The sequence below is a fragment of the Marmota monax genome, unplaced genomic scaffold (assembly GCF_021218885.2).
Source record: "Marmota monax isolate L192 unplaced genomic scaffold, Marmota_monax_Labrador192_F-V1.1 WCK01_AAM20220418_F8-fsc00220, whole genome shotgun sequence".
NCBI lineage: Eukaryota > Metazoa > Chordata > Mammalia > Rodentia > Sciuridae > Marmota > Marmota monax.
In genome coordinates, this window is record NW_026693909.1 from 1,883,815 (window position 1) to 1,911,454 (window position 27,640).

At 48.2% G+C, this 27,640-nt stretch overlaps 1 protein-coding gene across 2 annotated transcripts in view; it reads right to left on the reverse strand.

Moving 5' to 3' along the window:
- Rptor (regulatory associated protein of MTOR complex 1) overlaps positions 1-27,640 on the reverse strand; it is a 339,912-nt gene that overhangs the window by 144,613 nt on the left and 167,659 nt on the right. For both annotated transcript variants that reach the window (XM_046463332.2, XM_046463333.2), the window contains one exon: positions 15,775-15,950. In XM_046463332.2, the coding sequence (XP_046319288.1) occupies positions 15,775-15,950 (176 nt within the window). The remainder of the gene's footprint in view (positions 1-15,774; positions 15,951-27,640) is intronic.

Here is a 27,640-nt window from a genome sequence, read left to right on the forward strand (position 1 = left end):
CTAGTACTGCTAGGGCTGAGATACAGCCCAGGGATAGAGTGTGTGCCTGGCATGTGTGACAGATTTGATCCCCAGCACTGTAAAGATAAATAACGATTTGCTGGTGATTTGATTAATCCATAAAAGGAAAAAAATATATATTTTTCAAAGTTGTTATATGCTCATGGTGCTGAAATTGCAAACATTTTGGAGTAGATACAAATAGTCCTATCCTGTCTTTTCCTAATTTCAAAAACTGCATAATTATTTTAAGTTCTACACAATAAACTAACCCTACAGTCCATCGAATGTTGCTGGGATGGAAGCATGCTAAGCCGAGGCTCCTCCCTCTTTGACCTCTAGGATTCGTTGTTCTTCGCCTACACTAGTCCAAAGTCACTCCAGTAGTACATCTGTCATTCCTCTGAAGACCTTTCTCAAAGCCAAACACAGAGACAACACCTCTGCACCAAGTTTCCAGAGATGGTTACGTGAATAACCATCAGTAAAGCTGAAGGGAACATGACCCTGACACACATGCCAGATGGGAAGTGCTCCATACTAAGGTGCTGACTGAGAGACCACCTGGCTCTTGGGGTCAGCCCAGCCCTGACTCAGTCAGGGGCACAGTGTTCGTTCGCTCGCTTGCTCGCTCGCTCGCTCATGTTTACCTAAGGAATCGGGTCACTGTGTCACCTGGGACCTCCTTTCTCTGACTCAGTGCTGGTTCTTCCTCTCAGTGACTTATAGACACACAGAACAGACTTTGCACTTTCTCCATGCAAACACAACACTTCACACCTATGAGCCATCTGACAGGCAGCCTGACCTTTCAGTAGAGAGGTTTGGTGACAGCTGTTGCATGAGCTATGCCCTTTGACCTACTAATCCCATTTCTGAAAACAGATGGAGAAATGCTCCAAAACAAGGAGAAGCTCCGAGGCTCTGCAAAGACAAAAAAAAAACTGTGATTTTATATTAACAGGGGAATCCTTAAGTAATTGTGCCCATAAATATGATGAAATATTGAATTTGAAGCTAAAATACTGGGTGACAACATAAAATGGTAATCTTAAGTAGTTTTTTAATTTTAGAAACAAAATAAAAAAAAATATATATGAGTCCAATTGAGTAAAACTATGTACATGTATGGACAGAAAGGATCAGGATCTCCAATAACAAAAACAGCTGGGACTGCAAGTATGTTTTCTTCCATTGGCTCCTTTTCCTGGTTTGCTCTCATAATATTGTTTGTGCAGTAAGAGGAACGAAAAGAAAGGCTCACTCTGGGGCTCTGTTCACAGCGAGAACCCTGGGACCATGTGGCTGAGGAAGGAGCCATAGGCCATGCTCACCTGTGGGAGACCAACCTCACACGTGACTGAGTCACACTCCCCAGCTCAGTGCTGAGGCGCTCAGTCACAAAAATGTGGCAGAGCTTTCCCCACCCTTCTTGGGTTTGAGGGTCGGTGTCTTGGGCATGGGTGTGTCTTGCTGCAGCCCCATGGGTGAAGCTACGCTCACCTGTTCCTTTGTAATATAACCCCTTGTCCTGTTTAGGATAGAATCTCCTATGGAAGTGCCTTGTGTGTGTCCCCTCCTCTTACTGTGCCCTTGGGTGTGTCCTACCCAGGTGTCAGTCAACCTGCTGACAGTGGACATCATGAAGATAAGACTCTGCCCCCTGAAACCTGACCCCTTGCCTCATTTGAACAGCTTCTCCTCAATAAAAGGGGTCAGCATATGCTCTCTCTCTCTCTCTCTTCCTGCGGACCCTTAAGGTCAGAGGAGCCGTCACAGCAACCCCAAAGAAAATTTGTGTCTCTTGTGTGGTTATTTTGTGCAGCCCAGTTAGCCCAGTTTAACTGGAATGACCCCTGAGCCTTTAAGTCGTGAAAACAGAAACCTGGCACTCACCTGTCTCGCAGCCTGAGCCCTCTGCTCCCTCAATTGCACTGCTCTTGCTGCCTTCCACGTTCTCAGGCACCCCAAGAGGGTCCGAGAAGAGGAAAGCAAACCAGGGAGCCCAAGATCAAGGTAAAGAGAAAACTAGGAAGCAGCCAAAGAAGAAAAAGAACACAGAGGAGAGGAACGGCTGGAGATGGAAGAGTGAAAAGCCTGCCCCTGGCCTTTCCAGAACCCTGCGGGGTTGGCCCTGACCACCACGGTGCCAAGGGACACAGGGGGAGAGATCAGACTTTGAGAGAACAACTCAATTACATGCAAACTTTCCAGGCTAGAGAAAGGAAAAGGAAAGGCTGAGTGAGGACACAAGCTGTGTCAGGGGCCACCCTGATTCTTGGTGGCACTTTACAGTCCCTTGCAAACATCAAGGACTCTCAGCTAGGACCGGGATGCACAGTGCCATTCTGCCTGGACTGAGGCTTTGGGGCAGCATGCATGGACATCAGCTCCTGCTGGCAAAGGCGGAGTGGGCTCCAGGGGAAAGCATGCAGGTTTGGGGTCCAAGTCCTGGCTCCCATTGGGCTCTGCTGTACATTAGGCTGAACCACTGGGCAGGTGCATGCTGAGCATCTGGTTCCTGATCAACCACACATGGATGCTCCTGCATTAGCTCTGCTTTGACTGCTCCTGGGCTATTAGCAAAGGCAAACTGGAAAGCATATGGGAAAGAGCGTTGTGAATTAGAGCATTTTCTATCAGTACGCGGAGCCCCGCTCACACTGCCGTCTCCACCAAGGCCCTGTGTGGTACGCCTGTCGTCTGTAGTGAGGGAAGTGGAGCAATCTCACAGGTTCACCCCGAGAACCTGATGGCTGGAGAGCAGCACGGCACACTCAGGGTGGGAACAGGACCTGTGGTGGTGGGGGGGTGCGGGGTGCAGCCAGGCCTCCTGAGACCTGGCTTCCTCAGGGACCACAACGTCCACATTCACTGCCACTAGGAGCATATCCACCAGACACAGAGGTGTATGTAAACTCACAGCGGGGACAGCGCCTGCAGCCCTTCCTCAGCATCCTTCCCAGCCTACCTCAGAGGAGGCCTGTGTCAGGGTACTATGCTGCTGCCCCGAGGCAGGCCCACCCCCAAGCCCAGGAGGGACATGGAGAGCCAACACCTGGGGAGACACAGCACAACAGAACCAGTGCATGCAGCACAGTGCCAGCACTTGCTCCAGAAAGAACCATTTACTGACACCATCATGACAACATGTCCTGAGCCTCAGAAGACTGCACATCAGGCCACCAGCCTGCTCAGGGGCCTACCCACAGAAGGGTCCTGTGCAGAGAAAGCCAAGCCAAGTGACACCCTGCAGCCACCGTCCTAGAGCAAGGCCACAGTGCTCACTGCACAACCCAGATGCTGGCCAGGCAGTAGTTAATGGCTCTGACCAAGCCCTCAGCGTGAAGCACACCCCCAGTGGCATGCCTTGGAGCACTCTGCAGGCATAAATCAAAAAAAGGGGAGGACTTCCCAACACACTTCAAGCCTAACAACTGGCATGTAGTGAGAAAGACAAGGAAAGCTGACCAGTAAAAGGAAGAGACAGTTGAAGTGGCTGCTTCCCTGCACTCTCAGAATCCACTGCTCAGCTCCAATGTGGACGGTAGACCTACTCACCAAGGCACATGAGGCTGCGGCTTTGCCTCTTCCAGTTACTGATTTGGGGGCCGGCAGAAACCTCCCACCAGCCAGTTTCACAACCCCTCAGGACTCTGGTGACAAACTGCAGGTGGAAGAATAGTGTCCTTGCTGGCCTGGCGCCGAGATGCTGCCCGTCAGGACGGCCCTTGTCTCCCATGAGGCTACACATGTGGCCAAGGCACTTTCACTGCAGGGGACCTATGAAGGAGTCTCTGTGTCTCCACCTCCCACTGTGAGGGTGTTCTGTTGAAGAGACACATTTATCTGAGGAAATCTGATTTAAAAGACTTGCATTTATTAAAGTCATATGAGTGGTTAGCACAAAGAGGCAGGACGGTGACAAAGAACAGAGCTTCTGCTCACTCATCAATATGCCTTTACAGAACCGGGGCTGGGCACCTCCCGTGGATAAAACAAAGTCCAGGCCTCTGACAGGCACCAGGGAGGCTGAAGCTATAAAACAGGAGCAAAGGGGCAGGCAGAGGACAGGAGCCTTGGTTGGGAACCACGCTGGTGCTGGTCTTGATGACCACCAAGGGGCACAGCTAGGCACTCCACCAAAGGGCCAGGGCAGGAAGGGCAGCTTACAAATCAGACCTTGGGGCATTCCAGGGCTTCAGGAAAACTCTAGATAACACTAAGCATTCGGATGCAACATTAGGGAAGAAAATCAAAGGCAGAGGCCTCTCTTTACTTAAAAATCAGCACAGAACCACAGCCATCCATCAACCACAGGACTGCCACCCTGACTCAGGACATGCGTGAGCAGGAGCCCACTCCAGCCACCCACTGGAGGTCCTGCTGCATGTCTGTGCCGTAAGATGGCTGCTGCTCTGGTCAGTCTGCTGTTCTCTGCCGGCACGGCCTGGGTTAGCCCCACTTCTACAGGGCAATTTTCTGGGGTGAAGCCCTGGGGCGCGAGCCGAACATGCCCGGGCTGCTTCTCCTCCCATGGTCTAGGAGCTTCCTCCTCTTGCGTGTTCATTTCATTGGCTTATTTTTTTTTTCTCTCTTCCTTCCTGCTTTATTTATCTTGGGGAGGGGGAAACAAATGGAAAAGAAGGTTCTATAAGCTGATCAGGGAGTGTCAGAACCGTGGAACACTCAGCAGCTTAGAGTCCTCTCCAGCACTGGCTCCTTTCAAGGAAGGACACAGATGATGCCTGCCTCTCCAACCTCTCCCAGCAGTAAGATGTTCTGGGGAGTTCAGGTGGGCCGAGGTCACAAGATCTCCAACCAGGCCTCACACCCCTTGAGCCAGTTCTACACAGCAAATGGTTTCTTGAGGGACTATTCACAGTGATTATGGTACCCTCAAATAAAAGGGGTGGGTGATAAAATACCTGGATCCCCCATCTTATAATCAATTTTTGTAAAAACTTATGGGTTTACATTCAAGCATCCACTGGTCAAGAGTTACAAGCCCATGTGTAGAGATGGCTGAGTGATGGTAAAGAGGCTGCCAGTTCCCTCCCCTGGGCAGCCTGCTCATCTGCTGAGCCCTGGGGCTATTCTGCTAACACCTGTCAGGCAATCGCTCCCTTAGCCCTCTCCTGCTGCCTTCACTGTCAACTTCTCTACAAGGTTCTTCAGGTACCTTAAACAGGCCCCTCATCTCTGGGTCCAGAACCCATGCCATCCATCTAAGCATGCTAGTGCCACACATGTTGCTTCTAATAGGGCCACTGCTCCCAGCAAAACTGACAGGCATCAAATGCTTCTATATCCTAAAACTCCCCACCTTCTGCAGTCATAACACAGAAGCAGAGACGACCACACTGAGAACGCCAGTCACCACAGACGTGAGGAAGGCCACAGCTATGAAGGCCAGCTGTGCTGAGCACACCTGCCCGAGTCCCCCTGCCAGTTACTATACTTACAGCCCACACTTCCTCACTATGAACGCAGGGCTAGAGGTGGCTCATCCCTACACTCCTGCTGCAAGGGCTGGGAAAGCCGATTTCAGTGATGCAGATGATGTGCAATAAATGCTAGCCAATAGCACTCTCGCAGTCCTAGCATTTCAGCCACACTGTAGGAACACGTGGATGAGGGGCAGGTGCCACTTTGGAGAAGACACTGAGCGCTAATCCTTGCTGGGCAAAGCAGCTCATAACGCAGCCTCAGAAAGCACAAGCTGAGGTACCAGGCACCCTAGAGACCAAAACAAGTGTGCTGGCAGAAACCCCCAAAGGGTGTTAATGGCCTCGGGTCCCTCTCGCTGGCTGGCAGCTCTGAAGGGCATCAGTGAAGACAGGTGGAGGCAGAGGCACGAGAACAGCTGTGGGTGTCTGCCATGTTCAGAATCCCCCTCCTCACATGCCAGGTACCTAATACATTCCCCTGGCTCTTCAAGGTGAATGTTAATTTTTCTTTTACATTTCAATCTTTTTCAAACTAAAAGTGATCCTGCTGAGCTGCATCCCATGGGTAAGAAATGCTTTTCTTGTCATTCAGCTTTGAGTATTTTATCATTTTAAAAATACTTCCTCTTTAATCCAAGGTTTTAGTTTTCAGAGTTTTAAAAATGTCATCTTTTCATGATGGAGTTCCAACTCTACTGGGTGGTCTGAGAGCAGAATTCACATGCTGCTGACTCGTCAAGATTATTACAGCTTCGTCTGTATTCGGGTACACATTTTGTGAATGGCCCATATGTGCTAAAACATGATGTGCATTTTTTAAAAATACTTATTTTTTAGCTATAGTCGGACACAATACCTTTATTTATTTTTATGTGGTGCTGAGGATGGAACCCAGGGCCTCACACGTGCTAGGCGAGCGTGTTACCGCTGAGCCCTAGCCCCAGCCCCATGATGTGCATTTTTTGTTTGTTGGACACATGACCCTTAACAGTTCTATCAGGTATGGCTGATTAACCTGCTATCAACTGTGGGCAGGCGAGGTGTGGCTGGGGGACAGGGTCACTGGGGTATGCCTTGGAAGGACACATCTTCCCTGGAGCCCCTCCTCCCTCTCGCTGCTTCCTGGCCACCATGAGCTGAGCAGTCTTCCTCCACCTTGCCCTTCCACCACGATGTTCTGCCTCATCTCAGGCCCATAGCAATGGAGCCAGCTGACCATGGGCTAAGCATTTGAAACTGGGAGCTCAAAATGAACTTCTCCATTTCCAAGTTTTTCTTGCCAGGAATTTTGGTCATAGTGACGAAGAGCTCACTGACACACCTTCTTTGCTTCTTTTTACCTACGTGGTATCTGAGATCCTAAGTGCATTCCTGTCTTCTTTCAGGCCTCACTTTCTGTTTGTCAACAAGGTCTCATGGTCAGAGGCACAGAGGTCATGACCAATGTCCTTCTTGATCTTCTCCACTTTTTCTTTTGTCCCTTTCAACATTATCTCAGATTCTGCTTTGATTCATATCAAAAGTGTCAACCCGTGAAGTTCGCCAATCCCAAAAAACCAAATGCCAAATGTTTTCTCTGATATAAGGAGGCTGATTCATAGTGGGGTAGGGAAGGGGAGCGTGGGAGGATTAGACAAATTCTAGATAGGGCAGAGGGATGGGAGGGGAAGGGAGGGGACATGGGGTTAGAAATGATGATGAAATGTAATGGACATTATTATCCAAAGTACATGTATAAAGACAAGAACTGGTGTGACTATAATTTGAATACAACCAGAGACATGAAAAATTGTGCTCTATATGTGTAATAAGAATTGTAATGCATTCCACTGTCATATATAAATAAAAAAATTAATACAAAAAAGAAATAATTTACTGAGATAATCATAATTTTTCTTTTTTGTTTGTCAATCAGGTTAATTACAAATATTAAACCAAACTTGACTTTCTTGGACAAATCTCCTTTGGTTATAATGTATCTTTTTAGAATATATTGTTGGATGGAATTTGTAATTAAAAAAAAAAAAAACTGTCAACCAACTTTGTTAGTTCATATTTTTCTTTTCATCCTTTGATTTCAACCCTTCATGTTTGTTTTAAATGTACGTCTTGTATCATGACTTTGCTCCTCAAGAAAAAAACTTGATTAGCTCACAGGCAAAGTAAGCAGCCACTTCACCTCGAAACTCGCTCTAGCCCCTGAATTCAGAGTTTCCACTTGTTGCTCTCCTCCTGTTCCAACTGCTGTTGGTGAGAAGCTTTCTCTCCTGTGGGAAGCCCCACTTCCATGCCGACCTTTTGGGTCAGATTCTCAGCTGAGTCATCCAGAAAAGAATATACAGCAAACCTCACAGCAGTGTCTGTGGTTTTGGCGACTGGCACCTTAGCTGCCTTAGTCACACTGGGCTGCGCTCTCCACTCTGCCCCGCCTCCCACTCTCTCACCTGTTCTTGGTCTCAGCTGCAGGCTGCTTCTCAGTCCAGTATTCAATCACCCTTGGGATCTCCAGCTGCCTTCCCTCCTGACTGCTGTTCCTCTCTCACACCTCCAGTGCTACCTTTGGTCAATGTGAGTATCTCTGTCCCACTGGGTCACTTCTCTTCTGCGAGAGAGGTGGACAATTCTTTCCTTCCTGCCTGCACCCACACAGAGCAGAATAAGGAGGAAGAGCCACATGTACAACCAGGAGCCCCTGGGCCGTGCCTCTGCCTGCTCCTAGTAGGGGCCCACACCTGAATGGACACTGGGATCCATCAGCCTCATTCTTCCCATGGCAGCCTGAAGCCTGGGCTTAGTGCAGGGAGTCAGTGGCCGCCACTCCAGGGGCTTAATTCCCTTTCTTATCTACATAAACCTGAGTTTTATGTTAACTTTTTTTAAGTGGAACTCGGTCACACTACGTGATGAACTGTTCATCCTAACAGAAAAATGTCCCTAACGACCCTGGGGCAGTGACAACGTCTAAGTGTGGGGAAAGGTACTGTCCTTGGGGTGGGCACACTACAGGTCCTCTAACCTGGATAACTGGGAGCACGGGGAAGCACAACAAGGTTTGCACAGGACAGAGGACGCTGGGCCTCAGTGAAGATCTCCTACAATAAAGCCCATTTTCCCCAAGTAGAGCCCAAACCAAACTCCCTTGTGACTGAGGTCTAGAAGGCACAGCTCAGCACTCTGTGGGCAGGAGGGTTGGGGGCTGCTCTCCCTAAAAGCGCAGTGGGAAGACAGTTTCACCGGGCTCATGTTTTCAAAGGAAGCTTGATGAGATCAGTGAGTACAAAATTTGTTGTCTAGAAAAGAAGCTGAAATTTAGAAGACTCCTCAAAGAGCAAATGGCAGGTTACCTCCATCCCAAACTGTAGAAATTGATGTTTCCAAAAATGGATCTTACTGATTCTCAGCTGAGTCATCAAGAAAAGAATATACAGCAAACGTCACAGGAGTGTCTGAAACGAACACGCACCATGCACAGCGGCCTGGCCAGAGAAGGTGACCAAGCATATTCACCTACCTAGGACTTTGGCACACATGCATTCTGCCAGCTCCTGACTGCTGTTCCTCTCTCACACCTCCAGTGCTACCTTTGGCCAATGTGAGTATCTCTGTCCCCACTGGGTCACTTCTCTTCTGCAAGAGAGGTGGACAATTCTTTCCTTCCTTCCTGTACCTTCACAGGGGGCACATGAGAGCAAGACTTCCCATGTTGATATGTGCATGAACACCACGTCACTGACGCTTGAACTCCTTGAAATTCCTCAACGTGATTGAAAGAAAGTAAGTATCCTGACCTCTATTCAATCCAAAACAGTGTCTACCATCCCCACTCCTGATGTCAGTCAGGGCTGCAGGCTGCACGACGCAACGGCATTCATCTAGTTCACAGCAAGCCCCACAGCACCAACGGGCACCAGACAGGTCATGATCAGCCACACACAAATATGCCCAGAATGAATCTTAAATGGCCGCATGCCACTCAATCAGAGGGACAGGAAACAGCCAAAGGGAAAATACATTTGTGACTCTTACACTGCACAGAGACACATGGCGAGCAAGGTGACGATGTCATTGTTCATTCTGAATTACCAAAATCAGTTTCTGAAAATTAGAAGGACTGAAACAAAAATGGAAGGAGAAAAGGCAAAGTCTTCCAAGAACTATTTCATCATTAAATAAGAGTCGCAAGCAGCCCTGCCCCGGTGCACATGAACATGTGCTGCACATGTGAAGCAGGGCTGTGTCGGGTTCACAGAGCAGACGACTTCTTTAACGACCATGCCTAGTTTTCCAAACCATTATCTTACTGAGAGAGAAAGAGTTGGGAGAGACCTTCCTGAGCGTTACTGACCAGAACAACTTGAGGTCTCTCGTTCTCTCTTTTTCTCATGGTTTCATAGATTTGATCCACAGCTGGTCAGCTCCCTTGTTCTGGGCCTGGGGTGAGGCAAGACACCATGGTGGAAGGGCATGGTAGAAGAAAGCTGCTCAGCTCACAGTGGCCAGGTACCACAGAAAGGGAGGAGGGGAGGGAGGGGAAAGGGGGCTGGGGACAAGAAACCCTTCCAGGGCATGCCCCCAGTGACCTACTTCCTCCTCCTAGGCCCCACCTCAATGAGCCTCCACTACTCTCCAGTAGTCTATTAAGATAATGAAGCCATCAATGGATTAACCCACTGAAGAGGTCAGAGCCTTCAGGATCCAGTAACCTCCAACCACCACCCCAAGCCCTACTGCACTGGGGACGAAGCCTTCGGTGCACAAGCCTCTAAGGACACTTCATATCCACCCATGACATGAGCATTGTCTTCTTCTAGGTCATCTACTGTCCAATAGATAAATACGACAGTCATTTTCAGCTCAATCCTGGCTCCATTTTCTGGAGCAGGAACTGGCAAACTATAGCCCTGGGGCCAAGTCTGGACCCTGATGTGTGGAGAGCCAGGCTGTATGCTGCTCGGAGTACCTCCAGGGTATAGCAGCAGTCTGCTCAGAGCCACTCCTTCTGAGAAACTCAAAAATGCTAAGGCAGAGTGGCTTGGTAACTTGTCTAGGCAAACAGACAACTACTCAATGTTGGACATACAGAGTTTATCAAAAGCAATAACCCAAAGGTGCACAGCACACTCAAAAGCACAAATAATAAATAAATTGTGCTAACAAATACGGGCCACCTGTGAACTTCCTGAATCAAACCAGAAAAGTATGGCTGCCTGGGCATTATCCGAAGAACCAGCCATGAGCTTCTCAGTTACCAGGTGTGACCCCTCACCTGAAACCCAGAGGGGGAGAAAACCCCATGACTGGGCAGAGCACATACCCCCACCTATCACCAGACCACACGATGAACCCATCAGGAGATGGACCAGTGATGGACCTACAACCCTCTGCCCTAACCCTAACCCCAGGCTTCAACCCAGCTTCAGCTCCCTGCTTCTGAACTGCCTGTCATCTGGACCCTAGCCTAGGGTGAGTTCTGAGCTCAGAGCAAGTTTTGGGGCTGGTTCATAATCTCATCTGACCATCTGCAGTGACCTGATTTTGTATTTGCTCCCTGCCTTTGCTCTCAGAGCAGCCTCCTAAGACCCCGTGACCACATTTTGGAAATCCACACATCTCACTGTATAAAGCATAATGTGTGACTTGGGTGTTACAGATACCAGAAATTAAGACTGGAACAAAGGAAACTGTGTTGGTCCAGCCGATGACTGCCAATGACCACGGGCACTCCATGAACTGCAACTGCTGAGAGTGACGTGGCGTGTGAAATTGCTGCTGCTGTGGAAAGACAGAGTATGTCTGGTCTGTGCTGATGGCCCCGGCTGCTCACGGCAGATTGTTCTTGTAAATAAAGCTGTACTGAAACACAGCTGTGCTCACTGGCTTGGCACTATGTCCTCAGCTTTCTTACCACAACTACAGTGTTGCGGCTTTTGACCCAAAAAGCCTAATTGAAAAAAATCATTGACGATATAAAGCGCCACAGAGAAAGCCTGCTGACCCAATCTGAGAGCTACCCTGAGCTCTCCAGCCTTTATGTTGGGGGATCCTAAATCCTAAAGCCCGGGCATTGGTTAAGCAGAGCACAGGGCACTGACACAGCTTAAGTGGGAGTGTGACACTCGCCAAGTGCTTCCAGCGGTCTAGGACACTTCCAGCGGTCATGGCCTGAGGACGCTGGGGCTTCTGCCTGTGAGACGGTGACAGCCTACGAACACCAACATCCAAAAGCACACACAGAGAAGAGCTTGAGAAGCAGGCCACTGAAAAGTTAGCCCTTGCTGACCTTTCAAGGTAAAATCTTGGATTATCTTTACTTTTCAGTACATTTTCTGCAAAGAATATATGATCCATTTAAATTAGAAATTACTGACTTTTTGTGGGGTGGGTACTGGGAACTGAACCCAGGAGCACCCTACAACTAAGCTACATTCCCAGGCCTTTTTATTTTATTTAGAGCCAGGGTCTCAGTGAGTTGCTGAGGCTGGCCTGGAACTTACCATCCTCCTGCCTCAGACTCCCAAGTCACTGGGATTACAAGTGTGCATGAGTGTGCCTGGCTTAAGTAGACTTTCAAATGAAAAAAATAAAGCCCTTAACTCTGACAACATGAATAAGTACTGTTTGACAAACTATATTCCCTTCTTCATTTATAAGAAAAAAGTTTTAAAATTCATCTCTTGCAAAGAAGTGCACAGTGCCCCTTCTACCATCTTGAGTCTAAGGGCCTAGCAACATGTTCTCTTTAATCTGACTTCAGCACCTTGGTATAGCAAAGCGTGGTTCATGGTAAAAGAATTGCCCACCCAAGACACTGCTTGATTGTTTTAGGCAGTGGCTATCTGAAGACAACTGTCTGCAGCTGTGGCTTATCGGATCCAAAGTCTGCCTTATGGTAACTGTATTAACTTGATTTGTCTTTCACTGCATGTCATACTAAATGTGTATTTTAAAGAAATTTAATCATATCCTCACTCCAAAAAGAATTTCAAGCAGCTATGGATGTAATGCATCATGTCTTGGCAGACAGAAGCACATCCCTGGGGAGGGCAAGGGCCTGCCCTGGAGCCAGGAGCCTGGCCTCCAAGCGGAAGTAACTCTCTGGAGTACCTGGCCACTCACGAGTGGAGGCCTGTGCTTGCTAACTCAGAGTGCAAGAACACAGTGCCAGGGAGGAGCTCACCAACTCCATGAAATGGCCTGTGTCTGGCCACAGGATCTGGGAGTGGCGTGGCAGAGCAGGCGAGGGCAGGCGCGGAGGCCGTTCCAGCCTCCACTGGTGTTGTTTTCCTTTCTCCCTCCTCCCTGCACGTCCATTCAGCTGCCTTGATCTGGGAATCCCCGACCCCCAGTGAACCCTGGGTTGGCAACCGAGAGCGAAGCTGCAGCACAGGGTCTATTTTGGAGCTGGCGTGCACTCAGCAGTAACGGCAAGGAGTCCATGAGGAGAGGCGGGAGATGAGTGGCCAGGGGCCTGCTCCCCAGTGGATCCATGTGCTCCTGCAGAAGCTCCTGCCTTCCAGTTGTACTGCCTCTTTTACCTTTCATTTTATTGTTTCTCTAGAATGTGCCCGTGAGGTCTGGTATGGTTACAGCCAGTGAGGTCCCAGGGCTACTGTGGTCACCTGGCTCACCTTCACAAGCATGACTCTCAAGATATCTACTCATGTGAACAGCTCAGGGGCTCTCCCGCAGAGCTGCAGGAAATGAGAACATTCAACACCTCCGCAGTCGCCCCAGGCCCACCCTCTGAAGTCACCCATCTCCTCTGAATCCTCCCTGTCCAGAGGGGCTGCCCTTCTCACTCTTTTGGGATGCTGCCTGCACTAGGCACATCTGTCTGGGAGCTACCTTTGCTTCCTCCAAACTTGTGCTGTCAGTAATGCTCAGATTCCACTTTCAGCTCATGCAAGGAGACCTCTTGGATCCCACAGCCCTAGTGATGTCCCTGAACTCTGGGAAAACAACAGGCCCTGGCTTATGTTGGGTCATGCACTGCCTTGAGAAGCTCAGGGTTTCTCTGCCTTGCACAAAATGCCCACTGAAGCCCAGGTGAGCCGGAGCCTGCCTGCAATCCTAGCACTCAGGAGGCTGAAGGAAGGAGGACTGCAAGTACGAGGCTAGCCTGGGCAATTTGGACGCTGTCTCAAAAATTAAAAATAGAAGAAAATGCTAGGATGCAGCTCAGTGGTAAAGTACACTGGGACTCAATCCCTACTATTAAAAGAGAAAGAAAATAAAAATGCCCATTCAAAAAGTGCATTTTTGCTTTAGGGCCACATTTTAACTTCAGCTGGAAGATGAGGGCTGAGACAAGTCTCTGTGTGCCCTGTGGAGCTCAGTGTGGGCACTCGGCACCCAGCTAGAACTGGGCAGTGACTCACTGCATGAGCTCCTGGGTCACAGGGACAGCAGCTCTTCCTGGGGGCATAGTTCACACAGTGCAGACGGGGAAAGAACACTGTCCTTACAGCCCAAAGAAGGCAGATACCCTTGGAAGGGAAAAGGGGCCCGAGAGTGAGGCAGAAGGGTGGCGTCCCCATGCACCTTCTTCCTACGAGTGTCTTCCGTCTCCTCTTGTTTGGCTGGAGCGCCTTTCCCAGTTCTGGGTGAGGCATCTTTGTGCCCCGGCACTTTCTCCTCTGCCACTTTCTGCTCCCAGTGCAGATGCTCTTCTGTGTGACGGCGCCCACCTCCCTCCCGCGTCCTGGCCCCTCTCCTTGTGCTCCCTGGTGAGGGCCTCTGCAGACCCGGCTGCTGTGCTCTTCATTTCAAAGGCTGCAGAACCTTTGTTTCTACTTGGTCCTCTCTACATTCCTGTCCCCTGCTCTTACTTCTTGTTACTAGTAACCTCCCTTTTCTCCTCCACTCGGTACATTCCCACTGGACAATGGTTCTGCTCACATAGTCCTCTGGTCCATTTCTGTCCGAATTGTGGTTGTGCTCCTTGCGTGTCTGGCTTGGCCACATAAGGCTGTGTGTTGGGTTCAGAAGACAATGGCCCTGGCCAGGCCCCGTCATTGTTGGCAGTGTGGAGGGGGGAGCACAGGCGGCAGAGACACACCAGTGCCCTCTCTGCAGCCCGTCCAGGCAGGCCCTCTCCTCCTCCTAACTTTTCAGAGAGAAGTAGCCCTAGAAGGAGGCCCTTCCCTGGTAATCCCAAGTCTTGGGAGTTGGGAGAGAGTGGGAGGGAAACTGAATGGCTGGGGGCTGCCGTCCAGCCAGCCCCACTCTCTTGACCCCTCATCCCAGGGTTGGGGTTGACCTGGACTTTGCTGCAGAGGCAAAGCAGGAGGCCATTTTCCTCCAACATAGCACCTCAACAAGCTCAGGTCACCCCTGCCCCAGGCTGTGGCACCCTGAGGGGTCTCCGGAGGGCTGATCACTTTGTTGTCATCATTAGCCCCCAAGACCCACACTTCTCAGTAGCTTCTCTAGAGTCTGGGTAAGAGACCAGAAAACGGAGTTTGGGTTGCAACGCTGACTTGGCAGAAACCCCAAGAAAGTACCCCCACAACGCTACAGTGTGTGCCGCGCGCGGCTGCACAGCTCCCGCCCGAGCACTAGGAAATGTTTATCTACTGGCTGGGGGACAGTGGCTGCATGCAAGCTTTTCATCAAAACAGGAAGGATTTGTTAAAGAAAGGCACAGAGGCACAAGGACCACAAGTTTTAGGCCAGACTGGGCAAGACTTTGTCTCAAAGCAAAATGAAAAAAAGGGCTGGGAGTGCGGCTCAGTGGTCAGGCCCTGGCCCAGCATGTATGAGGCCCTGGGTTCCACCCCACACCACCCCCACAACAGAAGAGGGCAGGACGGCCTGGGCAGGAAGTTGGATTGTCAGCAGCACACACACAGCCCGCCGTAAGCACTGCCAGAGACATGGGTCTCAAGGGCAAGCTCACCCATCTGGGTAATTCCCAGAATATTCCCCAGGGTTCTGGACTCTAAGAATTGTAGTGGGAAACAGGCTGTGGCCTTCTTCTTTACTGATGAGAATACTGGAGATTATACTTGGACAAGAAATGAAATGAATTCTTTTTCATAATAGCCTTTTCTCCCCAAACGCAAGCTGGTTACCCGAACTACCGATCTGATGGCAACAGCACTTCTACACTTTAAAAGAGGTGCACAAGTTTGTTCTTAGAAATTGCAAAGGAGCCAGCTGCATGTGACCTGATCCAGAGGGAGAAGCACCTTCCACTCACAAGCATCTGCCTGGAGTCCTGTGAGTCAAGGGAGACTAGCATGCTCCTGCTGTATTGCCTCGGGAGACCTGGGCTGCAGCCTCAGACCCTGTGACTTGGGACCCGGCCCCAGCAGGCTCTTACCAGCGCAGAGCGATCTTGATGGGAGTGGTGAGGCAGGATGTGAACAGGTCCGCAGGAAGGTCGGGGATCATGGGCAGAAGCTCGTTGGCCTCACAGGCTGCCAGCTGAATGCAGTTTTTCATTGACGGGGGCAAAGGCATCTGGGCAAGCGGGTGGTTTGGGTTAATTGCAGCTACCTATGGGGAACACAAGGAAAAGAGAGCGGCTTAGCTGACACACTTTGGGGAAGGTGGGCATGGGATGAAGAGGAAGAGTGGATCACTAAGGACTTAAGTTTTGGGTTTTTACTCCAAGTCCATCTGAGGAGGCATTAAGGTTGAGCTCTCTCCTGGAGAATGAAGGCAGGGCCGGGAAGTGTCCACATCACTCCCCAGGACCTTCCGGTGGCAGAACATCATTCTGCCCTGCTAAATCCTTCTTCCTTTATGGCTGTGCTTTTCCTTTGTTCATTCTTTCTTCCCTCTGGAACTAGGCGTGGAAGGGACCCAGGGCCTGTGCATGCGAGGCAGCGCTCTTCACCCCAGGCTTGGTATCCCAGGTCCCTTTCGATTCCATTATCACTTCAGTGTCCACGCACACTTTGCCAGGTCTGTTCTGGTGTCCTACTTACTTTAAACATTCCACCAGTCATCCACTGCAACCTTATTTTGGTGTGGTGACTGGTGCAGGAAGTTGTTGAGAGCATATGATATCAACACCAAGAGCAGAAGTCAAGGCCACGCCTGTGGCCTCCCGGCCAAGAGACTGAACGACAGGTGCAGGTGCACTCCATGCCTGCACGGCAGGGGGCTGTATCAAGAGTACAGCTTTCCTATTTCCACCCATTTCTTAAATGTTCTACAACAGGCATGATTTTGTAACCAGGGAGAAAGATATTGGGTTTTTAAATTCAAAAATGTTAATGTCCCTTCAAAGAAGGATAGTAGCACCAGCTTGATATTTACCTGGACAGGATTTAGAGTGGCAAAGGCCCAGGAGAGGCTGCACCACACCTTGATTCCCAGAGAAAAGGCTATATAGGGCTAATTGATGCACACTCTAAGAATGCCACAAAATCTCACTGTTGACTTAAAATCTAATCAAGTGTGTGAATCTTTAAAGTAATGCAGCACATTCAAATGTTTTTAAAACAGGACAGAACTGACAGGCAGATGTCCTCCACACTGCTGAGGCCAGCAAGAGTACGCCGCCACCAGCAAAGCAGCGGCCCTCACGTGAGCCCGGCGCCACACACATTCCCCTTCCTTGGCCTCATACAGTGCATGCTTGTGACAACATCTGAATCCACCAAGTTTTTAATGTCATTTCAGAAATAACGAAGTTCACGAGAATTCATGGTGTTTTGGCCAATAATATTTATTAAGCATGATGCACGAGGGACTGGGCAGATGTTACTCTGCTGCTCCTGAGAATAACTGTGAAGAGAGCTGTCAAGTTCCACAACCAAAACACTCAGGGTCACACCAGGTGAACTGGGCTCACAAAATAATCACACAAGAGACAGAGATACCTTTTTCTTCGGGTCCTGTGACGGCTCCTCTGATCTTAGGGGACTGTGGAAAGAGAAAAAGAGAGAGAAAGAGAGAGAGAGAGCGCGCGCGAGCGAGCACGTGATGACCCCTTTTATTGGGGAGAAGCCATTCAAATGAGGCAAAGGGTCAGGTTTGGGGGGGCTGAGTCTAGCTTCCTGATGTCTGCTGTCAGCAGGTTGACTGACATCTAGGAAGGCCACACCCAAGGGCAGAGCAAGAGAAGGGGACACAAAAAGGGAGTTTCCATGGAACATTCTATCCCAAACAGGGCAAAGGGGTAGGATTACGAAAGAACAGGTGAGTGTAGCTCTACCCCAGGGTGTGCCTACTCGGACAACTGGCCTTGCTGTCCGAGTGGGGGAGAAGACCGAGACCCCAGTCACGGCACTAATGGCACTACCGCGCCAGACTGCAGTGATCTTTCAGATCCCTGGTGCATCAGGACTGGAAGGCGTGGTCACTCGGTGTGGCCCCCACAGAACACAATGTCAGAACTGCTTCATCCAAGAAAGTCTCCAGCTCGGGAGGCATGGCAGTGAGCCACGGTGAGTCTGAGAACCTGGGTGCACCAAGGTCCGGGGGCGAGGGGGTTCCAGGTGACCCTGATGCCTCCCCAGCACTGCCACGGTGTCCAGCTGGGGACAGGCCACAGGGTAGAGGCAAACTAAGAAGACACGGGAAGACTGCACTAGTTCCTGAAGAGAGCACTGCATTATCGCTAGTTGGCCTGAAATACGGTGTCTGAACATAACAAGACATAACACACACCCAGATGGCGCCCGACAGGGCTGGGCACAGTGAAGAGCTATGTGCGTGGTGCCCCAGTAACCCAGCCATCTCAAACCTGTAAAATGAAGTTTAGTGCAAGAAAGTGGCTCTTTCCAATACAGACTGACTTATTTACCACATGGTTCAGCAACAGGGTCCAGAGAATCGTGTTACAGAATGCTGCTCATTCAGCTTCCGGAGCTTTGAAGGAGCTTGTTCTTCAAGTGAGTTCTTGGGCTTACGGCATAAAAACCACAGGACATGATGACATTCCTTTTTTGGATAGCAGCAGACCTCTAAGAAGGACAGGAACTGAGCATCCGCAAGGATGGTAAATACTAAGGAGGGTGCAACAGGTTGGGGAGGCAGGGTTTTTAATCACGATGGCCACACATTTGTTTCCTGAGTTGTAAAGAACACTTCTGCTCCTTAAATTATTAACAACTAATAAGTCCCTCTAGTTCCACAGTTCCTAATATTTCTCAAATACTTTTCACACAGAGTATCTCATTGGTTTTTCCCAGCATCCTCATGAGATTACATATTATCTCCATTTGAAAGATCTTCAGCAATGAGGAAATGTGGAGGCCGCAAGAAATGATACAAGTGTCTAACAGGTTGGTCAGCACGAGCACCAGAGTGCCACCATGCTGCTGCTGGCTTTAGGGCTCCTCTGTGTCATGTTACCATCTGGACCCTCTAGAGCCCACGCAAGTACCTGGGACTCCAAGACTCCAAAGAGCACACCCGGCACCCTTCCGTCACACAAACGAAGCTGCATTGGCTCCCAGGTGCCCAGCTAGCAAAAGGGCGCACATGTGCCCTTGCTTTCCTGCCAGTAACCCTCGCCTGTGGCACTGCAGATTTCTTACACTGAAGGTACTACAGACTGGAAGTGCCATCAGTAACCTGGCTACTGCAGGAACACAAACCCCAGGTACCAATCGGACACCAGTGTGCACGACAGCAGACACAATACAAACCTTCTGAGAAAAACTGTGCTTTCTGGAGGAATGTACTGAATTACATTTGCCATTAATTATTTAATTTTTTCCCCAGTGCTGAGGTGGAACTTGGGGTCTCGCGCCCGCAGGGTAAGCACTCCAGCACTGAGCTGCACCCCTAGCCCCATGTCCACTCCTTTACATGCAGGATGGAGATAGATATATATACATATATATATGTTGTTGGACACAATACTTTTATTTTTATTTGTTTTTATTTTTACGTGGTGCTAAGGATCGAACCCAGTGCCTCGCACATGCTAGGAGAGTGCTCTACCGTTGAGCCCCAGACCCAGCCCCTATGTGCAGTTTTGTTGCAGGAAACAGACTGGTCAAGAAACAGCAAGCTGGGGCTGGGGATGTGGCTCAAGCGGTAGCGCGCTTGCCTGGCGTGCGTGCGGCCCGGGTTCGATCCTCAGCACCACATACAAACAAAGATGTTGTGTCCGCCGAAAACTAAAAAATAAATATTAAAATTCTCTCTCTCTCTGTCTCAAAAAAAAAAAAAAAAAAAAAAAAGAAGCAGCAAGCCGCACTCGGAGAGGAGAACTCCAAACGTTATTATACACCAGCTGGCCCAGAGGAAAACAAAACTAAATTCTGAGTCCTGATCCACAGTTTCTCACAACACATAAACGTTTATAGGTTATCTGGCATCATCTTAGACCCATCCTATTATTGGGGCTTTTTCCTTTAAAAAAAAAAATTCCTAATCTATGTGGCCTTGTGCAGGGTCTCTAACATAAGGCACTTGCACAGAAACAGATAAGAAGAAGAAAGGGCTCTTTTCACAGGCATCTGTTACATTTCAAGAGGGAGTAGTCAGAATCTCAAGTGTTTATTTACACTTCAAAAGGTAGGGACCCATGGTTAAATAGGATTCCTGGAGAAAGGCTGAAAGGGGAGGGGAGGGGAACTGATCCTCTCCCCAGCACCAGTTTCTCACCATATCATTTTTACAGTTTCATTTCACAACCAGGACTGGTTTTGCCAACACAGTTGAAAGTTCAGCGGCACCAAGTGTGTTCACGTGATTCTGCAGCTACTGAGGTGCAGTGGGTATTTTTAAAGTACAGAGATGAGGAAAGCTACAGTAATGTCTGGAAGCATTTCCTGGGCTCTGGCTGCAGAAGCTGAAGTGGACGGGCAAAGCAGCTAGCCCTGTTCAGGAAGCTCATCAGTGCTGAGTCAGGGGCCAGACAGGGCTGGTGGGGCAAAGGCAGAGGCCATGGCACACACATCTGGGCTGGTGGCAAGGGGCCGCACCAGAGTGGGCTCCAGAAAGGCTAGGCCCAGCAGGACACAGGTAGGCCTGGAGTGAAAGACAGTCCCGAAGGCATCTTTCTGGAACTGCTGGCCTATGGCATTATTCTAGCAAGGCTACTAATCGCCACTCGGCATGGGACATGCAAAGATGGCTGACCGATGATTTCTGGTCATCGGAAAATGACTCTAAGTGAGAAGGAGCAACCGCTTTTCCAGACACCAGATTCAAAAGTCTTGCTTTCCTTTCCTGGAGGCAAGCATCTTCACAGCAGAAATCAGGTGCTTTCCCAGTCTCGGCTTTCCTTCCTCCACTCAGGCTCCTTGTTAACCTTCTGAATGGGGCTGGGAACGGACACCAGGTCCTCCTGCCATGTCCTCCGCCATGGCTGCCTGACTGCACCACAGCACTGAGATCTAGTTCCCTGAAGAGATGAAGCGGACCTTTCTACCCAGCCAGCTGCAGAGCACAGGACCACACCGAGGTGCTGCAGTCACCGCAGACAGACCTGTGTGGCATGAAGAGGGAGAAGCGTCCTTAGGGCCAAGGCACCTGTGTCCCATCTGGCTGAGAGGAGAAGCTCCCATGTTCAGATGCTGGGGTTAGGTGTATCCACCTCAGTGTGTAGCTCACGGTCCACTGGTATTTGGTCCAATGCTAAGGGAAGTATCCAGGACACTATGGACACTCTGGATACTGAGTGAGGATATGAGACCATTAGACACAAAACGTCTTCATCCCAAATACATTGACAAAAAAAATTGAGCTTCCCAGTTCAAAATGGCCAATCAAGAGATAAGCTCAGGATGCCCAACCACTTAGAAGGTCCTTGCAGAGTGCGGGTGTGTGATCCAGGGAGGGCAGACCTTGTGATGCATGGCACACACAGGACAGGCCTCAGACTCCACGGCCCCTGTTCGCCTTGCTCAGTGGGTCGCATTCCATCACCCTGGCACACCCTGGGCTGTGCGGAGCACAGGACAGCTCTATCTCGAGGCCATCAGAGCCAGTGGCATCTTTCTGAGAACATCTTGACATTCAAGGCAAAGGGCTCTACCAAGAACACTACTTTTCAGTCTTGCTTCCCCAGAGGTACAGAGGAATCTCATTTCCACAGCCTGTTCAATTCCTGTACTATTCTAGTTTTACGTTTATCTAAGACACTGACCCTCTAATTGACACAATTTCTTGCAGACAGGCCTGTGTGCCAGACTCACTACCTGTAAAGGCAACTAGCTCAGAAATGGATGCTCCACCACGCCAGAGCCTCTGGGCTGAGCAGCACGTGCACCATTAAGCTTCTCCAGGAAACTGAAAGCCAAGAACAACAATAATCTCATCCTCATGAGCCCAGAGCCTTCTGGAGCACTTGGGAAGTGTCCAGAACAATACTCTAATGGATTTGCAACAGTGGGACCAAGGACATCATCTGCTGCATCACCAACACACAGGAGCGAGCAGCAAAGCTGCTCAGGGTCACAAGACATGGCCACAGGCCCCAGGCTGCCGCAGAGCCTGCATTTCTCCTGTCCAAATCAGGCACTGACACTGAGTTGCTCCTGTCTCCTAAAGGACATCTTCAGGAGGTAATGAAGGCAGAAATAACTTCAGAAGACTGACATGGATTTCTTTTTTTTAAAAAAATTTTTTTTTTTTTTTTTTTAGTTTTAGGTGGACACAATATCTTTATTTTTTATTTTTATGTGGTGTTGAGGATCGAACCCAGCCCCCCCCTCCCCCCGCATGCCAGGTGAGCGCACTAGCGCTTAAGCCACATCTCCAGCCCTGACGTGGATTTCTGAAATCAGCATCTTGGCAATACTTTAGTTCTTTTTTAACAGCGACTTTTGTTCTCAATTCAACAATAGCCAGTTATACGGGGCACGTCTGAAAGTTCAAAGAGATGAGCTCGGATGCCCCTGCTGCTGGCCCAGTGTGTGACAGACACTGCACCAAAATGCAGATGCCCAACTACAGTGGTCCTTTTAATACATAACACATGCCACTGTATAAATAAAGCTTTCAACAATAACTTAAAAATCAAGTGGCACCTACTCTTGGGAACTGTGAGAGGCTTCCGGAGAGCCGAGGATGGCTTCTGGTGGATGATGCCTCCATGCGCTGCCTTTCAAAGGCCAGGTAGAGCCCACTGGCAAGTGTCACCATCATCCTGGGTTCAACACAGTGAACTGTCTACTACTATAAGGCCATTCAGCTGCTGGCAACGCAACAGCTTCTAAATGCTCATGACTATTCACAACTCAGTGGAGGTGGCTAATTAAAATCAGAACAAACTCCACTCCTGACTGCTCTTACCCCGAGTCAACAACTAAGAAGCAGTGCTTAGTGTTCCACAGCCCTGTTTGTCAGGAAGAGGCTCTGGAAGGCACCACAGTCATCTTGCACTGTGAGGTGCCAGCTAGTCAGGGTGAAGGGTACTGCCGGGGCTCCCGCCCTGCTCTAAAGCCTGGGTACATCAGCAATGAAGCCCCTTTCTCCTGGGTGAGAGCTGGGAGGTTTCTGTGCTGCATGTTCATGGTCTGAAAGTTACAATCAGAAAATTCCTTTTCAGAGAGCCCTGAAGCTGGGTTTGCACCAGCAAGAGAGGGTGCTCACTAGGGGACAGGCCAGCCCCTGGATCACACAGGAGGAGCCAGTGGTGCTGTTGAAGACCTGCTCTAGGACTGTGTGGACATGGTCCAGGTGGGTACAGGACGCACTGTGAGGTGCTGTGGACTGCCCCATCTCAAGCAGCTCGGTACCCTGGCCTTTCCTTGCACTCCACCTTCTCTCTCAAAAGCCCTTCCTATCCATACACAGGTCTTTTCTTGCTGGGAGCCATTAGCCAAGTAGGTATGACAATTTCCTTGCCAGCGTACCCCATGTTGCAGTGACATTGAATGTATGTGACCTTGCTCAAGGACCAAGGCAGATTAGGGTGTTCCCGGTTTTAAGATAGTCGTGTTTAGGGCGTTCCCAGTTTAGGTTCCAGGTTTAAGATTATTCCTGCTGGGAATAGGGCGTATCCTGCTGCCTGAGTTCCCCTTGAGTTCTCACGGGATTCAGACAGTATATTTTGGAGATAGAAGCCCAGTGGAGGTGGATTTGGGCAGAGAACGTGGATTTCCCCAGAACGTGATTGTAGACGGCTGGTGTGAGTTCGGGAATAAAGAGTTGCTGTTTGAATCTACAAGCTGTGTGGTGGCTCGTGATTGTGTGCCCAGCCAGACTGCGGCATTTGTGCCCAGCCAGACTGCGGCATTTGGCGGCCCGTGCGGGGAACTTCTGAAGCTTGGAGGTAAGTGAAATTGCTTGCCCCTGAGGAAGAGCGAAAGAATGGGTGACCAACTCAAAAAACAATGTGTTATTGTTTTGATTTATCTTGTTTTTGTTTCAAGCTGCCTATCCCTAGAAATTTCTCAGGCAAACTGGAAAAAATGGTTGACTAAAGGTTTGAAGTTTGTCGGCCCTGAGGAAGAGAAAATTGATACAACGATTTTTTATTCCGTTTTTGTTTCATTCAGTTTCGGCTTTGTTTTGTGCTATCTTATTGGGTTGCGTTATCTTTATAGTAGATTAGAAATTAGTAAAAAACAAACCGAAAAGATGTTAAGTAAATTGTTAGAGGTTCAGACCATGGAGAAAGACATTTTAGATCAAGCAAAAGAGAAGGTCTCTCGAGCTAGTCAGACAGAGGAAGAAAATTTAAAGGAAAAGGGGTTGTTAGGAAAAAGGCCACAACAGGAGGCTGTTACTAACTCCATTTTATCACAAGAGGGCGTAATTCAACCAACAGCCCCACCGATGGAGACAGCTGAGTGGCCCTCAAACCCCGTAGTTGATAAATGGGATCCTGAGACAGGACCTCAAAGATTAGCATGCCCTGTACTTGAACAGGCAGGAGGGCAGCGAATTCACCGTGCTTTAGATTTTAAAACGGTGAAGCAGTTAAAGGAGGCTGTAACAACCTATGGTCCCCAAGCTCCCTTCACGGTAAGCATGGTTGAGTCCATTACTAACTTGGACATGACGCCAGCAGATTGGGCTAGCATGTGTAAATCTGTACTAAATGGAGGACAATATTTGTTATGGAAGGTTGCCAATGAGGAATTTTGCACGGAGACAGCTAGGCGAAATGCAGCAGCCGGTTACCCTCAAAGAAATCTAGATATGTTGTTAGGAAAAGGACCTTATGAGGGTCAACGGCAACAAATTGAATATGATCCTGCTATATATGCACAAATTGCTGCAGACGCAGTTAGGGCATGGAAGACTTTACAAGGACATGGAGATTTACAAGGTCAGCTATCTAAGGTAATACAGAGAGCTAATGAACCTTACGCTGACTTTGTAGATAGGCTAATTCAAACGGCTGCCAAAATTTTTGGGGATACAGAACAAGCAATGCCATTAATAAAACAACTGGCTTATGACCAAGCAAATCGTTGCTGCAGAGAGGTTATTAGACCATGGAGACATGAAGATTTAAACACATATATTAAATTATGTAGAGATATTAATGAACAAGGACAAGTCTTGGCAGCTGCAGTACAACAGGCTTTAGATGCCAGGCCAAAAACATGCTATGATTGTGAACAAACAGGACATTTTAAAAGGAATTGCCCCATAAGAGGAGGGTTTAACAAAAGTAGGTATCAAAGGAATAGAATACCGGGTATTTGCCCACGATGCCGTAGAGGGAGACATTGGGCTAATGAATGCCGTTCTCAAACCACCATAGAGGGTACTCCCTTATCAAAAAACGGACAAAGACCAGGTATTTATCCAAGATATCGTGGAGAAAGGCATCAGGCTCCATTGCCAAAAAACGGACAGGGGGGCCCAATGCTCCGGGGCCCACAACCACAAATATACGGGGCAGTGGAGGATCCCAGCAACACCATCAGGGTAGTGCCCAGGACACATTGTCCATTAAATCCCTCATCAGACAAACCCGAGGGAGCGCAGGGTTGGACATCTGTGCCTCTGCCAGAGCAGTATTAACTCCAGAGATGGGAGTTCAAATCATTCCCACAGGAGTAAAAGGACCTCTTCCCCAAGGAACAGTAGGCTTATTACTGGGACGTAGTTCATCTACATTAAAAGGACTTATGATAAGTCCTGGGGTAATTGATCCCGATTATGTAGGTGAAATAAAAATTATAGCTAGTTCTCCAAGAGGTATATCAGTAATTTCACCTGGAGATAGAATAGCACAGTTGTTAATAATACCCAGCCTACATAATAAATTTCCTAGTCATAGTGTAGAAAGAGGTTCCAGGGGATTAGGCTCCACAAGTGTAGATTGGGCTATGTTGTCTTTAAATTTAGATTCTCGCCCAATGCTAAAACTAAATATTCAAGGTCATGAGTTTAATGGGCTACTGGACACAGGAGCTGACCTTAGCATCATATCTCGTCAAGAATGGCCAAAACATTGGCCATTACAACAAGCCACTCAAACGCTTCGAGGCCTAGGAGTGGCGACTAATCCCCATAGAAGTTCTATGATATTAGATTGGAAGGATCCTGAAGGATGTGAAGGAACTATACAGCCATATGTATTGGATCATCTTCCTATAAATTTATGGGGACGAGATGTCCTAGATCAATTAGGTTTGACGTTAACAAATAACATCAATCCTAATGCGCCCACTACTAGGGCTAGAAAAGGCTTTAGGAAAGAAAAAAGATTAGGAAAACAAGGGCAAGGTATAGCAGCACCAGTACAAATAGATCAAGGAACAGACAGACATGGGTTGGATTTTCAGAAAGGGCCACTGAGACAATCAAAATTACTTGGAAATCAGAAAGACCAGTGTGGGTTCCTCAGTGGCCCCTGACTAAAGAAAAGATACAAGTAGCCCATGATCTGGTCAAACAACAATTAGCGGAAGGACATATACAACCTTCCATATCTCCCCATAATACTCCCATTTTTGTCATCAAAAAGAAATCTGGTAAATGGAGATTGTTGCAAGATTTAAGAGCCATTAATAATGAGATGGTTATTATGGGACCTGCTCAATCAGGGATTCCTCAATTGTCTGCTTTGCCAAAAACCTGGCATGTTTTAGCTATAGATATTAAAGATTGTTTTTTTTCAATTCCAATTCATCCCGAGGATAGTCCACGTTTTGCATTTACTATCCCTGCATTAAATCATGAAGGTCCTGATCAGAGATATGAATGGAAAGTACTCCCTCAAGGGATGGCTAACAGTCCAACTATGTGTCAAATATATGTTAACAAAGCAATCCAGCCACTTAGAAATCAAAATCCTGAACTACAAATATTTCACTATATGGATGATGTATTATTGGCACATAAAGATAAAAACATATTGCTGGAATGTTATGCCACACTTACAAACTTATTAAAAAATTATAATCTAGAGATAGCAATAGATAAAGTACAATTAAATTTTCCAATTAATTATTTAGGAGTTCTATTATCCTCAACCATGGTCCGTCCACCAAAAATTCAAATACGAGTAGATCAACTCAAATCACTTAATGACTTTCAAAAGTTATTGGGAGACATAAATTGGATAAGGCCTTATCTAGGTATACCAACAGGAGAATTGGGACCTTTATTTGATATTCTAAAAGGTCCATCAGATCCAAATTCACCCCGCATGTTAACTCCTAAAGCAAGAAAGGCATTAAAAATTATTGAAACATATATGGAAAACATACATTTGGATAGAATTGATATAAGTTTGCCTTTATTATTTATTGTACTACCAACAAAAAATATTCCTACAGGAGTATTTTGGCAAGAAGGTCCATTATTGTGGATACATTTATCTTATTCTCCTAACACTATTCTTACTAGGTATCCTGAAGCTGTAGGACAATTAATACTCAAAGGAATAAAAGCAGCGAAGGGAGTGTTTGGAATTTCTCCCAATAAAATTATTACTCCATATACTATGGATCAAATTGATGAGTTAGCTAATGAGTTAAATACTTGGGCAATAATCATGTGTAAATCTAATGTTTCATTTGATAATCATTTACCATCTAATCCTTTGTTGTCTTTTTGGTCTAAGCATCCTGTAGTTTTTCCTAAAATGACAAGAAAAACACCTATCATGAATGCTCCAAATATATTCACTGATGGGTCAAATAATGGTACAGCAGCAGTAGTTACCCCTGATCAAACTTTTACATTTTTAGTACCCAAACAATCAGCTCAAAAGGTAGAGCTTAATGCAGTTTTACAAGCTTTTGTGATGTTTAAAGATTCTGTATTTAATTTATTTTCTGATAGTCAGTATGTAGTTAATGCTATAG